A 16238-nucleotide genomic window follows, 5' to 3' on the forward strand; every position below is an offset into this window, starting at 1 on the left:
TCAGAAATGCCTGATCAATATATAAAAATAATAATTCCGGTCTGTAAATGGCATAACAAGAATTAAAGTCAAACTGGCAAGAAAAAATTTTTTGCCACATTTCAACAGGTGATCAAAACATCAGATGTCCTGCCGTCCTACTCCAGTCCTTCCTCCAGTGTTCCTGATCCATCCTGTTCCAGTCCTGCCGTCCTACTCCAGTCCTGCCTCTGGTGTTCCAGTTCCATCCTGCTCCAGTCCTTCCACCCTCCTTTATTCCTGTCTCCTGTGTTCCAACTCTGTCCTGTCATCTACACTTCAGTTCTTCCACGTTCCAGTCTATAGTCTTACTCCATTCCTGTCTCCTGTGCGCCAGCCCTGTTCTGTCATCTACACTTCAGTCCCACTGTCCTACTCCAGTCCATCCTGAGCTGCCCCTCTCAGTACCGGCTACCGTGGTACTCGAACCCCTGGTCCTGCTCCTAACGGTCCCTGTATAGGGGTTGGTTCCACCTGGCAGCTCGCCCGGGGCCCCTCGGTGCCACGGTCCAGAGGGTCCACTCCTGGAGATTCCGGCTCCTGATCACCCACGCTAACAGTGTACACCAAAATAGTATCCATATAAAAAAAAAAAAAAAAACAGCTTGGCCGTCACTCAGCCCCAGATCATGAAAAATGGAGATGCTATGGGTCTCTGGAAAATATTTAATTTTTTTTTTTTTTGCAAACGTTGGATTTTTTTCACCACTCAAATAAAACTGAACCTTTTCATGTTTGTTATCTATGAACTTGTAATGACCTGGAGAATCATAGTGGCAGGTCAGTTTTGTCATTTATTGTACATGGTATAATAAAAATAAGTGGAATTGCATATATTTGAGATTTCATCGCATTTTGAATTTTTCTTTTCCAGTCTGCCTGTACACAATATGGTAAAACCAATAATATAGTTCAAAAGTACAACTTGTCCCAGAAAAAACAAGCCCTTACACAGTCATATTGACCAAAAAATAAAAACATTTATGGCTCTGGTAAGATGGGGAGCAAAACAAAAAACTGAGATGCACAAACTGAAAACCCCAAGGTTGTGAGGGGTTAAATGTCATGTCCAGCTCAAGGAAGGGAGGCCACACCCTTACCTGCTCCAAATGCAGAAGCCTAAAACCAAACAGAAAAATATTTACTAGGATAGGACCATCCTGAATTTGGGTACACCTTGACGCTGGTGGATGGTATTTAGGCGTGTTTTGGTTTTTGTTTTTTACAATGGGGAAAAAAAATAGTTTGTTGCATTAGGTTACAGGATGGAAAAATGAAATTAATACATATACATTTTATTTATTTTTTTTTTTTTTCATAACTTTCTAACTTCATTATTTTTTTTTTTTTCCCCAAGTTTATGTCAAGTTCTGGTTATACGATCGAAAATGGACATGGCCTTCCTGCTAGACACTATTGCTGAGTATATAATGGATGTAGTTCAATATAACAATGACAATCGAGCGTTTGAGGTGAGTTTGTTCCCAGTGGCTGCCTGCGCAATATTATAAATATATTGTAACTAGCTGAAGAGCCCGGCGCTGCCCGGGCATAGTAACTTACTACGGTTAGTTATAACAAATTATAATGATTTTATATATACAGTGTGTGTGTATGTGTATATGTATGTATATATGTGTGTGTGTATATATATATATATATATATATATATATATATATATATATATATATTATGAGTATAGAGCCCCGCTCATTCCACATAGCCACATTCACTATAATATCCCACATCATCCCGTCAGCCTGGAGTCAAAACCAGAGCGCTGAGTGGAACGGTCCTAACTTCCATACTGGGGATCCCTTTTAAGAGAGGCCTGGTGTCAGAACCAGAGTGCTGAGTGGATTTGCCCTGACTTCTATACCAATGATCCCTTTAATAGAAGACTGAGGTGAGGATCAGAGCGCTGAGGGATTTACCATAACTTCCATACCAGAGATTCCTTTAAGAGAGGCCTGGGGTCAGTACCAAAGTGCAGAGTGGATTTTCCCTCACTTCTGTACAGAGGATCCCTTTAAGAGGGGACTTGGGTCAGAACCAGAGCGCTGAGTGGATTTGCCCTCACTTCCATACCGGGGATACCTTTTAAGAGAGCCTGGGGTCAGTACCAGAGCATTTGAAGGCAATTGCCCTGACTTCCATACCGGGGATCCCTTTAAGAGAGGCCTGGGGTCAGTACCAAAGTGCTGGATGGATTTGCCCTGACTTCCATACCAGGGATCCCTTTAAGAGAGGCATGGGGTCAGTACCAAAGCGCTAGATGGATTTGCTCTGACTTCCATACCAATGATCCCTTTAAGAGGGAAGATGTGCCTACGGGATGGAGGATGTGTGATGGGGATATAGGCACGGAAGGGGGGATTCATTTCTGTCATGTGATCTCTGCTCCTTTCAGGGGGGCAGACAATGGCTGGGAGCTTATGTTCCCAGGGATGCTATATTTCTCCCACCATGTCAGTGTCTGCTGAGGTGTTAAGTAGGAAGACTGTTGGTCATAGCAACCCATCACAGCTTTTAACCAGCTCTGGTGAAATGAGAGATGCTTAGTGATTGGTTGGTGATAAACACACACACACACACACACGCGCGCAGATCGATTTATATACAGAGAGATTTAGTATTCTTATGAACCCACTGCTGCATGCATTGCAAATCAGGTTATGTAGATTTAGTTTTTGCTAAATCTTTTCTGTTCTTTATATTTCGGATTGGTAAAAAAAATGTGAGGACATGACCTAATCTTTTGGACATGATTTTGTGGCACCTACTAATAGGGTATTCTACGTTCTCTTGCACTGGTTGGTTCAGCCTTCTCACTGACTGCACAGCTCTATGGCTCTCAATCGCAGGTGAGTACGTGACAAGACCTGTCCATCAGTCTCCTCCAACTGAAATGCAGTGTTTTTTATAATTGTAGGAGACTGATGGCTAAGTCTCATCATATGCACCTCCATCAGGGCTTGTTTTTAGAACAGGAACACTGTGAAGTGTGTGGGGGATGCTACATCATCCATCATCACTTTATAAAGGAGGAGAACCTGTAAGGCTAGGGTCACATAACATTCTTCTTTCGATTTGAGAAAATTGGCCTAATGATTTTGATCAGCTTCTCCACCTTTCTAGCACTTGTTCGAATTATTCGGTCATCTACATGAGGCCTAGTACTGATTAATTATCAGTTTTTATGAAGAGGTAAGCTATAGACTGGACCAAGGTGAGCCATTGGATGTGGTATATCTTGATTTTTCCAAAGCGTTTGATACCGTGCCACACAAGAGGTTGGTACACAAAATGAGAATACTGGATCTGGGGGAAAATGCGTGTAAATGGGTAAGTAACTGACTTAGGCTAGTTTCACACTTGCTTTTTTTTGCAGCGCGTTTTTCCCGCAAAAAAACGCATTGAAAAAAACGCATACAAAAGCATACAACTGCTGCGTTTTTTTCAAGCATTTTTATGAGCATGCATGAAAAAAACGCAGCGTTTTTATGCGTTTGTATGAGTTTTTAGTGCGTTTTTACCGCGTTTGCGTTTTTTTCCAACATTTTTAGGTGGCCCCTCACACTACCCAAACCATGACTTTACTAACCCTAACCCTGACCCTAACCCTGACCCTAACCCTAACCCTGACCCTAACCCTTAACAAAACCATACTTAACCCTAATCCTGACCCTAACCCTGACCCTAATCCTTAACAAAACCATACTTAACCCTAACCCTAACCCTAACCCTGACCCTAACCCTTAACAAAACCATACTTAACCCTAACCCTGACCCTAACCCTTAACAAAACCATACTTAACCCTAACCCTTAACAAAACCATACTTAACCCTAACCCTGACCCTAATCCTTAACAAAACCATACCTAACCCTAACCCTTAACCAAACCATACTTAACCCTAACCCTGACCCAAACCCCAACCCTAACCCTGACCCTAACCCTAACCCTAAACCCCCTTAACTAACCCTAACTCTAACCCAAACCCCTAAATTCCATGGTTAAAAAAAAAAAACGCATATGCAAAAAAACGCATACATGAGCATGCCAGTGCGCACATATGCGCATCCATAGGCTATAATGGCCATTTTTAGCGCAAAACGTGCGCATACGTGCGCATGCGCTTTTTTGCAGGGCCAAAAAATGCAACATGCTGCGTCTGGAAAATACAAACGCACACCCCAAAAAAACGCAGCGCATGAAAATCGCATACATGCGCTTACAAGCGCGCAGGTATGCGCACCCATGTTAAATATAGGGGAAAAAACGCATGCGCACATATGCGTTTTTTTCCAGCGCTAAAAAACGCAAATGTGAAACCAGCCTTAGTGATAGAAAACAGAGGGTGCTTATAAATGGTATATTCTCTAAGTGGGTCGCTGTGACCAGTGGGGTACCGCAGGGGTCGGTGTTGGGACCTATTCTCTAACATATTTATTAATAATCTGGTAGAAGGTTTACACAGTAAAATATTGATAGTTTTGTATCTTCTGCAAATATGTAAAGCAGTCAGTACAAGAGAAGATAGTATTCTGCTACAGATGGATCTGGATAAGTTGGAAACTTGGGCCAAAAGGTGGCAGATGCGGTTTAACAATGATAAATGTAAGGTTATACACATGGGAAGAAGGAATCAATATCACCATTACACACTGAAGGGGAAACCACTGGGTATATCTGACGTAGAAGAACTTGGGGACTTAGTTAATGATAAACGTACCTGGAGCAGCCAGTGCCAGGCAGCGGCTGCCAAGGCAAACAGGATCATGGGGTGCATTAAAAGAGGTCTGGATACACATGATGAGAGCATTATACTGCCTCTGTACAAATCACTGGTTATGAAAAGGAGGATGAATGAACTCATGGAGATCAACATCCGACACCGCGGAGACACCATCACTTGTTTCTCAACGCAGTGATTCTAGAGCACTGCCCCCATCCCTTATGGGAAATATGTAAAACATGCAAAACAGAAGCCGCGGAGACACCATCACGTGTTTCTCAACGCAAGCAATGACCAGCCAGGTCTTTGCCCGGGAAGGAACAACCACGGGAAGGGCAGTCTCCAATGAAGGAAACCACCTATGCCAAAACATGATATCCATCCACATACAGCTGTTTCGGGGTATTGCCCCTCATCAGTGTGGAGTAGGAAACTGGCTGGTAGGAGCAATGCCTAGTAAAAAGACTATGAAAAGGAGGATGAATGAACTCATGGAGTTTTGGCATAGGTGGTTTCCTTCATTGGAGACTGCCCTTCCCGTGGTTGTTCCTTCCCGGGCAAAGACTTGGCTGGTCATTGCTTGCGTTGAGAAACACGTGATGGTGTCTCCGCGGCTTCTGTTTTGCATGTTTTACATATTTCCCATAAGGGATGGGGGCAGTGCTCTAGAATCACTGCGTTGAGAAACAAGTGATGGTGTCTCCGCAGTGTCGGATGTTGATCTCCATGAGTTCATTCATCCTCCTTTTCATAGTCTTTTTACTAGGCATTGCTCCTACCAGCCAGTTTCCTACTCCACACTGATGAGGGGCAATACCCCGAAACAGCTGTATGTGGATGGATACCATGTTTTGGCATAGGTGGTTTCCTTCATTGGAGACTGCCCTTCCCGTGGTTGTTCCTTCCCGGGCAAAGACCTGGCTGGTCATTGCTTGCGTTGAGAAACACGTGATGGTGTCTCCGCGGCTTCTGTTTTGCAAATCACTGGTTAGACCGCACATGAAGTACTGTGTACAGTTTTGGGCACCATTGCTCAGGAAGGATATAATGGAACTAGAGCGACTACAAAGGAGGGCAACAAAATTTAATAAAGGGGATGGGGGGAACTACATTACCCAGAGAGATTAGCAAAATTAGGATTATTTAGTCAAAAAAAAAACTGAGGGGCGATCTTATAACCATGTAAAAGTATATAAGGGGACAATACAAATATCTCTCTGAGGACCTGTTTATATCAAGGAATGTGACTGTCACAAGGGGGCAGTCTCTGCGTCTGGAGGAGAGAAGGTTTTTCCACCAACATGGAAGAGGATTCTTTAGGGTGTGTGCAGATGCTGTGGAATCTGCTGCGAATTAATCCGCACGGATTTTGCAAAAACCGCAGATAAACCGCAGGTCAAAAGACCTGCGGATTATCTGCTGTTTTGCCTGCGGTTTGGTCCTGCGGATTCACCATCTCCACAATGGTGGAGATAGGAACCCGCTGCGGATTCCGCAGAAAGAATTGACATGTCACTTCTTTCTGCGGTTTCAAAACCGCAGCAAATTCGCGCGGATTTTTCCGCAACGTCTACACAGCGTTTTTTTTTTTTTACCATTCATTTGAATGGTACTGTACACCGCAGCTAAAACTGCTGCGGGTCCGCAGTGGCCAAAACCGCTGCGGAAACGCAGCGGAATCCGCAGCGTGTGCCATACCCTTACTGTTAGGGCAGTGAAAATCTGGAATTCCTTGTCTGAGGAGGTGGTGATGATGGCGAACTCGGTCGAGGGTTTCAAGAGAGGCCTGGATGTTCTCCTGGAGTGTAACAATATTGTATCTTACAGTCATTAGGTTCTTTAGAAGGATGTAGATCTGGGGATTTATTCTGACAGAATATAGGCTGAACTGGATGGACAAATGTCTTTTTTTTCGGCCTTGCTAACTATGTTACTATGTTATGTTAGTACTGAAAAAATGAGTAAGCGCCCCAAAGTACTCTCCAGTAATGTTTTTTTTGGGGGGGGTTTAAAATAATGAAACCATCGTCAATCACTTTTTAAGATGTGAGTATTCCTCTAACTTCTGTGGTCACAGATGGATCACCTAGGCATTGGGGTCATTTAGTAGTTCATGATTAAAGTCGTTGACTACAGGCCACAGCCATAATGCTAACATTACTCCTGTTGGCTTGTCTGCTCTCCACTCTCTTCTAGTACATTTCTTAATATGTTTATATTGTGGATGATATTTCAGGGCGTAGTACCACAACTAGCGCCAGGAAATAATTCTAACCAGTTTCATAAGGTTAATTTAATACTACTGATGGCTTGAACTAGTATTTATTCTGCTTTAGGAAGTTTAATTAAACTTTTCAGTTTTTGGAATGACTCTAAATGGAAGAATGTATGCCAAAAATGTTTTCCCTATGAAATCCTTTAGTTTCTTAAAAGAGCAAATGAGTGTAACAAAAAAAAAATAACAGGAGTCTGTACAGACCTAAAAGTAAGGCTGATGGTCAAGTACACATCAGAGTATAATATATGGTACACACACGCCTCTATACGTATACACCTCTATACTTATACACTGCTCAAAAACAAAATAAAGGGAACACAAATACCTCATCCTAGATATCATTGAAATATTCCAGTTGCAAATCTTTATTCATTACATAGTGGAATGTGTCGAGAACAATAAAACATAGAAATGATCATTATAAATCAAAATTAATATCCCATGACGGTTTGGATTTGGAAAGATACTCAAAGTGGAAAATCAAATTACAGGCTGATCCACCTTCAGTGGAAATTCTTCAAGACAAGGAAATGATGCTCAGGAGAGAGTGTGGCCTGTATGATCTCCCTACAACACCTGGGCATGTTTATGATAAAGTGGTGAATATTCTCTGGAGGGATCTCCTCCAGACCAGGATTGAAGCATCAGTCAACTCTGTGGTGCAATGTGATGTTGGTGGATGGAATGAGACATTATGTCTCCGAAGTGCTCGATTGGATTCAGGTCTGGAGAACGAGTAGGCCAGCTCATAGCATCCATGCCTTCATCATGCAGGAACTGCTGACACACTTCAACCCCTTGAGGCCTAGCATTGTCATGCATAAGAAAGGGCCCAGTGTGCCTGCATATGGTCTCACAGTGGGTCTAGGTATCTCATCACAGTACCTAATGGCAGTTAAGGTAGCTCTGGCTAGCACATGGAGGACTGTGTCTCCCTCCAAAGAAATTCCTCCCCACACAATTACTGACCCACTGCCAAACGTGTCATGCTGGAGGATGTTGCAGGCAACAGAACATTCTCCACAGCGTCTTCCGACTGTCACATCTGTCACACGTGTTTCAGTGTGAACCTTCTCCATCTGTGAAGAGCACAGGGTGCCCTGGATGGTGTTGGGCTGTAAGCTCAACACCCACTTGTGGACACTGGGCCCTCATACCACCATCATGGAGTCTGTTTTTTGACAGTTTGAACAGACACATGGATGTTTAGTGGCCGGCTGGAGGTCATTTTGCAGGGCTCTGGCACTGCTCCCTCTATTCCTCCTTGCACAAAGTAGGAGGTAGCAGTCCTCTACTGGTGGAATGTTGCCCTTTTATGGCTCCTTCCACATTTCCTGGTGTACTGGCCTGTCTCCTGGTATCTGCTTCAGGCTTGGACACTGTGATGATACACAGCTACACTTCTTGCTACATCCCACATTGATGTGCCATCTTGGATGAGCTGCACTACCTGAGCAACTTATGTGGGTTGTAGACACTGCCTCATTCTACTTTACAGTACCACTAGGGGTGAGAGCAATGACAAGATGCAAAAGTGACCAAAACAGCTAAAAAGGATGGTAACAAATGGTCTGTGGTCATCGCCTGCCACTCCTTATGTTCTGTTCCATTTGCACAACAGCAGGAGAAACGCATTCACAATCGGTGTTGCTTCTTAACTGGACAGGTTGGTTTCACAGAAGTGTGATTGACTTCAAGTTACATTGGGTTGTTTAAGTGTTCCCTTTATTTTTGAGGTGTATGTGTATAGGAGAGAGAATTTTTTTTTTTTTAAATATATATATTTTCATATTCATTCGGCCACCTTCACAAATTCAGTAGTTGTTCCACTCTTGATTTGGGCTTACAATCAGAGTATAAGGGCTCATACTCACTTGTAAGAGACTCGCACGATTCTTATGCGAGTCTCTCGCATGAAAACCTGGCACTTCCGCCGGCACTCGGACCGGAGCGTGTGGCAACATGTATGTCTATGCGTCCACACTCTCTGGTCCGAGTGCCGGCGGCAGTGCCAGGTTTTCATGCGAGAGACTCGCAAGTGAGTATGATCCCTAATAGAAACACTTCACCACTTCTGCATTTTTCACTGACTCCTGTTTTTGGATTACAAATACTAGTGTTAAATTCTGAACATGTAAACGTTACCCAATTGATTATGTATGGGGAAATGTATGGTTTATGGTTGATGAAGAAGCTTGAATGAGGGTAATAATTACAACAGAGTTGTGTGGAACAGGTGTTGGTTGTAATGTACCAAGAAATTCCTGCTTATGGCCTGGAAGGATTCTCATATTCAGCCTTTTATTTCCTTATATGCAGTGGTCATACTATCGCCCATGTGATGGCAGCCACACTCCTAATAAATCTCAGCCATAGATATTCTGTTATTATATATATTTTTTTTTTTTACCTAAGTGTTTGGAAAAATACATTGCAAATTAATAAAAATCCTGCTTTACTCATTTGTTACCCTTTTTTAAAAAAGTTTGAAAAATACAATTTTAAACAATTGGTATCACCTTGTCTGTATTGCTCTGAACAAAAAAATTAATGTGACAATTATTTTTCCCTCCCTTTCCCCAAATAGAGTAAAAAAAAAAAAAAGATCAAAAAGTTGTATGTCCCCCCCCCCCCCAAATGGTACCAATTAAAGGGAATCTGTCATTTATTTTTTCGACTATCATCTGCCGGCACCGCTATCAGGGGCTTATCTACAGCATTCTGTAATGCTGTAGATAAGCCCTCGATGTAACCTGAAATAAGTCGTGTTTTTTTTTTTTTTTCTATTATACTCACCCAGGGGCGGTCCGGTTTTGGTCCGATGGGTGTCGCGGTCCGGTCTGCCCCTGGGCGAGTATAATAAAACTCGTTTTTCTTCTATTTCAGGTTACATCGGTGGCTTAGATAAGCCCCTGATGGCGGTGCTGGCAGCTGAAGTCGAAAAAATAGGTGACAGATTCCCTTTAACACTGCTGCTTCCTTCATGAAAATATCAATTTCTGCATACACTTGTAACCGCTTGATTTGTACTATCTGCAGAATGTAGTTAATCTCATTTTTACCGTGGTTAATGTGGTAAAAAAAAATAAAAAAATAAAAAATTAAACATGGAAAAAATCTTTGCCGCCCCAAAAATGGTTAATGCTGTAATGACTAGTGTTAAGCGATACATTCAGATATCGGGAAATATTGGATTGAATCTGACAGATCGGATATCGCCGATTCCGATACTGGAAACCAGTGCAAGTCAATGGGACACAAATATCGAAATGAAAATAAACCCTTACATTCCTTGTAGGTTAATTCTACATGAAGGAAAACTAAGAATAATGTAGAATGTATTGGTGGAGGTGGAGGAGACATTAAAGGTATAGAGGTTTAGCCCAATCAAATGGAATAGCAGGAATTCCTTTTTTTTTTTTTTTTTTTTTTTTTTTAAGCCATTCGGAGTTACAAAGATATTGACTATGTTAAATGGGTTGTCCAAGCTTTTCACATAATCTCAGTTCATATCTGGGCTGCAGAATGCTGACAATAAGTAATTTACCTTCTGTGGCTAGTCTGCACGGTTTCCAAGATATCATCTCTTGCTTCTAAGATAAACGTCCGGGGGGTGTGTTCTGGCATTGAAATGAGAACTGGTCGTTTCCTCCTCCCTCACTAGTTTCACTTTCCATAGATCACTGTTCAGCGTGTGTCTGGGGGAGGAGCAGCTGGGTGGTCTGCTCGCAGCCAATCACAGCCATGCCATTAGTTAACATTCCTAACATGCATAACCGGATGTGCCCACATTTCTTAGGATTCCTCATTGGCTGAATCAAATCAAAGTGGCTCATTGCATTATGGGAACTTCCGATTCCGGTATTCGATATGCTAAAAGTATCGCAACTCCGATACAGCGAATATCGGCCGATACCCGATACTGCATTATCGGAATGCTCAACTCTAATAATGACTTTATTTTTTTGCTGCACGAAACTTATACTCGAGTTTACATAGATCATAGAATCGTAGAGTTGGCTCAAAGCAGGATTCGCTAAATCATCCCAGACTGATGTCTGTCCAGCCTCTGTTTGAAGACTTCTATTGAAGGAGAACTTGCCACCTCTCGTGGCAGCCTGTTCCACTCATTGATCACTCTGTCAAAAAGACTTTTCTAATATCTAATCTGTCTCTTCCCATTCAGTTTCATCCCATTGCTTCTAGTCTTTCCTTGTGCAAATGATAATAAAGATGATCCTTCTACAATGTGACAGCCCTTCAGATATTTGTAGACAGCTATTAATTCTTCTCTTCTGCTAGCTAAACATTCCCAAATCCTGCAACCTTTCCTCATAAGACAGGGTTTGCAGACCGGTCACCATTCTGGTTGCTCTTTTCTGAACTTGCTCCAGTTTGTTGATGTGTGGTGTTTTTTTTTTTTTTTTTTTTTTTTTTTTTTTTTTTTTTTTTAAATGTGGCACCCAAAATTGGACACAGTATTCCAGATGAGTGATATGGAAAAAATTCCAGCATCCAGATCAGTAATTAGATTAAAAAAAATTGTATTCCTTTATTCCAAAATTTAAAAAAATCATAAGATTCTCCATCATGATAAGAGACGCATCAGGACGTGTAGTTGGACGCGTTTCGGACAAAAAACCAGTCCTTATTCTGGTCTTAGAATAAGGACTGGTTTTTTGTCCGAAACGCGTCCAACTACACGTCCTGATGCGTCTCTTATCATGATGGAGAATCTTATGATTTTTTTTTAAATTTTGGAATAAAGGAATAAAAATTTTTTTAATCTAATTACTGATCTGGATGCTGGAATTTTTTCCATATCACGCTTTGCTGCAGAGGGATCCTGTTTCCACATTCCATGCACCGATCGGACTTATAGCTGTCTTCTTTGGGGTGAAGTGAAAAAATTTTCTTTTTTCCTCTTCGCCACGACAGCACCCACTGAGAGAGGGGATCCGCCCCAGGAACAGGAAACCTACAGAGAGATAAATGGGACGGTCCCCCTCGCTCCCTCAGTTTGGTTTCCTGTTCCTAGGAAGGAACCCGCAGAAGAGGATACCTGGTCTGGTAGCCGCCTGCCTGCATAATATGAGCAGCAGGGGCCCCAGGACCGGAGGCAGCGTCGGGCGGAGAGGTGTATTCCCCCCCCCAGAGCTGGCGTAATGCAGGTGAGGCTGGAGGCGAAAGTGGTGCCAAAGCTCACTGGGGTGATGGCTATACCCCCCCTCCCCCCCCCCCCGGGGTTGGACGCATTACAAACGCCATCGGGCGTACTGAGGCCGGGACCCCCCCAGAGTGGCAGAAGGTGCGCTGTGTGCTGAGCGGCGCTGCTGGGGGTCATACCTGCGGCAGGAGAAGGTCCCAGTGCGTGGAGGGGGGCGCAGACGCGCGGTGTCGCCGGCCGCATCATTTGCGGTGACCCAGCGCTCCAGGAGAGGCAACCCGGAAGTGGAGGAGAACTTCCGGGATTAGGCTGAAGGCAGAGACCGCGGGACAACGCCCGCGCATGCGCAGTAGGGAGAGAGAGAGAGAAAAAAAAAAAAATGGTGGACAAAAAAAAAAAAAAGAGGAGCAAAAGGCTTTAAAAGGAAGCCACAGACACAGCGCTAGTGCGCAGTCATGTCGTCGTTAGATGACTCAGCTTCGCTCCCATTAGGTCAGCTAGTGGTATCCCCACTTGGCAGTAGAGAGAGCAGTGCTACGAGGAAAACCAATAGCACCAGAAGAAGCGGCAGCTCTAGGAAGGAATCCATTGGGCCTTCCAGGCAAGACGAGCCGTTAGAGAAGAGACGTAAGGAAAATAAGTCGTCCCATGCCTCGCCTCAGCCTGGGTCCCGGACACCGCAGCCGGTAGTTGCTGACGAAATTCGCGGGTGAGTGTTTTTTGGTCAGGTTAGATAATTGATAGCCTTCTCTTTCTGGTCCATACCCCTTTTAGGCTAAAAGAACAGAGAAGGCGAAACATAGAGAGCGTGCCTTATGTTCGCAGCCCCTCCCGGATGGCCACCCAAAGAGATTATGCCAATCATGTGTTGAGGAGGCCTTGCAGGAGGAATCCTCACGAAAGAAGGAGGATATCCGGGCAATGATAAGAGAGGAACTACGGGCCTTAGGCGGTTCCAGTGGTCTAGGGGGTCACTCCTCCATGAGAGAAATACGTTCACCTAAAGGAGGAGTCTCGCTGGCGTCCAGGTCGCCGTCAGATACCGGAGAACTAGATTCCGATAAGTCCCAGGAATACCTTTCCTCAGAGGACGAGGATCAGACGTGTTTCCCCACGGACAGTGTCAGTAATCTTGTGAAGTCTGTCCGAAATACCATGGGGTTGCCGGAGAGTAAGGACCCCAAGACCCCTCAGGACATTATGTTTGCGGGTATTTCTCGTAAAAAGATCCGAGCATTCCCAGTGGTCCCAGCTGTAAAAGACCTAGTTAAGAGGGAATGGGAGAAACAAGGTCAAAGGACCTTCCTCCCCTTAACATCAAAGCGTAAGTATCCCTTTGACGATGAGGAGTTAACGGCCTGGTCGAGAGCCCCCAAGGTGGATGCGGCAGTGGCCTCTACCTCCCGTAGATCCTCCTTGCCGGTGGAGGATTCGGGAACTTTGGCTGATTCTTCGGATCGTAAGACCGATACATTCCTCAAAAGATCTTGGGAAGCTTGTACGGCAGCCTTTAAGCCCGCAATAGCAGCCACATGTACGGCAAGATCTATGTTGGTGTGGCTGAACGACTTGGAGGACAATATTAAAAATGGAGTAGCTAGGAGTAGGCTTCTTTCCCCTATGCCCCTCATTAAAGGAGCAGCGGCCTTCCTCTCCGACTCCTCTGCGGATTCTCTCCGGTTGTCGGCTAGAGCCGCGGGACTGACCAATGCAGGCAGGCGGGCCTTATGGTTGAAGGGGTGGAAAGGAGACACACAAACAAACTAGATTGTGTGCTATACCCTGCCAGGGTAAGTACCTGTTTGGTACAGAACTGGATGAAATTTTGACAAAAGCGGGGGAGAGGAAAAAGGGGTTCCCTAACCCGTATGTTCCGTTCAACAGGAGGGCCTACAGGAAGCCGCCGTTCGGAAAAAAGAAAGACTTTAGACCCCAGGATCGCTGGGGAAATAAGGACCCCAAGCAAAGAGGCAACCTATTCGGGAAACGTCCCTTCAGAGGAGACAGATCCCGATAAAACCGATATACCGGTAGGTGGCAGGCTATTAAGATTCAGCCGCCAATGGATGAAGGTGACATCAAACCCGTGGGCCCTAAGTATTGTATCATCAGGCCTAAAATTAGAATTCGTTCGGTATCCACCGAACTCCTTCTTATTGACTTCTATGAAGTCCCGTTCTCAGCAGGAAGCACTGGAGATGGAGATTGCGGTACTGCTATCTAAACAGGTTCTAGTGGAGGTCCCAGACGACGAAACAGGGATGGGCTTTTATTCTCCTCTATTCTTAGTCCCAAAACCAGATGGCTCTTACAGGACTATAATAAATTTAAAAAAACTTAATACCTTCCTAAGACTGAGGTAGTTTAAAATGGAGTCGATTAAGTCTGCAATAAAGCTTTTGTTTCCCAGGTGTTATATGGCGGTCTTGGACCTAAAGGACGCCTACTACCATCTCCCCATATATCAAGGGCACCAAAGGTTCCTGCGGGTAGCAGTCTGGTTCAGAGGTCGGATTCAGCATTTCCAGTTTGCGGCAATGCCATTCGGGCTATCCATGGCTCCTCGGGTATTTACCAAATTAATGCTGGAAGTAATGTCATATGTAAGGCTGAATGACACCCTAGTTGTCCCTTATTTAGACAACCTGCTCATAGTGGGGAATTCTGTTTCACAGTGTGAAGCAAGAATAGCTAGAATTATCTCATCCCTACAAACACTGGGTTGGCTAATTAACTGGGAGAAATCCAGACTGGAGCCAGTGACCTGTCAAAGGTTTTTGGGCCTGCAGGTAGACTCCGTAACTGAGGAGTGCTTTCTGCCAAACGCCAAAGTAATGGCCATGATTGACAAAGTACAGAATGCTACAGGAAGACCCGTAATATCATTGAGACAGGGCATGTCCTTGCTGGGGTCACTAATATCATGCATTCCAGCGGTGCAATGGGCTCAGTTCCACTCTAGAGGACTACAGTGGGCTATTCTGCAGGAGACAGACTGCAGGGGCGGCTGGAAGGGAAGATATCCCTATCGCCCGAGGTGGTTGAATCCCTAAAATGGTGGTTAATTCCTTCCAATCTATCGAAGGGAGTACAGTGGTGGGTGACTCCCTCCAAGATACTCACCACAGATGCCAGCCCCTTAGGTTGGGGAGCCCACCTAGAGGAGCACATGGTACAAGGCTGGTGGCGGGAGAATGAAATAGAGGCCTCCTCTAATGTAAAGGAGCTAACAGCGATTTTTTTTTATGCGATATCTCGCTTCCTTCCGCAGTTGAGAGGCGCCCACGTAAGGATCCAGACAGACAATACCACCGCAGTGGCCTATATAAACCGGCAAGGAGGCACGCGGTCAATGCCACTGATGTCTATCGCGGGAAAGATTCTGGAGATGGCCGAGGTCCATCTTCTCTCCTTGTCAGCGCTCCATATAAGAGGAGTGGACAACTCCCGAGCAGACTATCTCAGTCGCCAGGCCCTATACCAGGGAGAGTGGGTCCTCAGCAGAGACGTGTTCGAAATGATAGCGTCAGAATGGGGCAGACCGGAGATAGACCTATTCGCAACCAGAGCCAACAGGCGCGTAAAAAGGTTCGCGTCTCTCTACAGGTCGGACAACCCAGATATTCTAGATGCCCTCCAAACACCCTGGGCATTCCAACTAGCCTATGCCTTTCCTCCGATGGTGCTACTACCAACAGTAGTCAGGAAAATAAGACAGGAGAGGGCGAGGGTCATCTTGATAGCCCCGTTTTGGCCAAAAAGACCGTGGTTTTCATGGCTGAGAGCCATGTCGGTAACCGACCCGTGGATCCTGCCGCTGCACCAGAATCTTCTCTCGCAGGGACCCTGCTACCATCCACAGGCCAAAGCCCTGCACCTAGCGGCCTGGAATTTGAAAGGGAGCTACTGAGGCAGAAGGGTTTCTCAAGGAACCTAATCAATACCCTGCTACAAAGCAGGAAGGAGTCCACGACAAAAATTTATGCTAAGGTGTGGAGGAAGTTCCTGGCCTTTCACCCAACAAAACTAGCTGGTGA

The 16238-nt window shown here is 44.7% G+C and overlaps 1 protein-coding gene across 1 annotated transcript in view; it reads left to right on the plus strand.

Moving 5' to 3' along the window:
- Positions 1-16238, plus strand: part of LOC141095218 (putative serine protease K12H4.7) — a 156232-nt gene that overhangs the window by 105646 nt on the left and 34348 nt on the right. The window contains exon 5 of the mRNA XM_073581106.1: positions 1376-1490. Within this exon, the coding sequence (XP_073437207.1) occupies positions 1376-1490 (115 nt within the window). The remainder of the gene's footprint in view (positions 1-1375; positions 1491-16238) is intronic.

Source organism: Dendrobates tinctorius, unplaced genomic scaffold, assembly GCF_039654945.1.
Source record: "Dendrobates tinctorius isolate UK_male_01 unplaced genomic scaffold, ASM3965494v1 ptg000069l, whole genome shotgun sequence".
In the NCBI taxonomy this organism is placed as follows: Eukaryota; Metazoa; Chordata; class Amphibia; order Anura; family Dendrobatidae; genus Dendrobates; species Dendrobates tinctorius.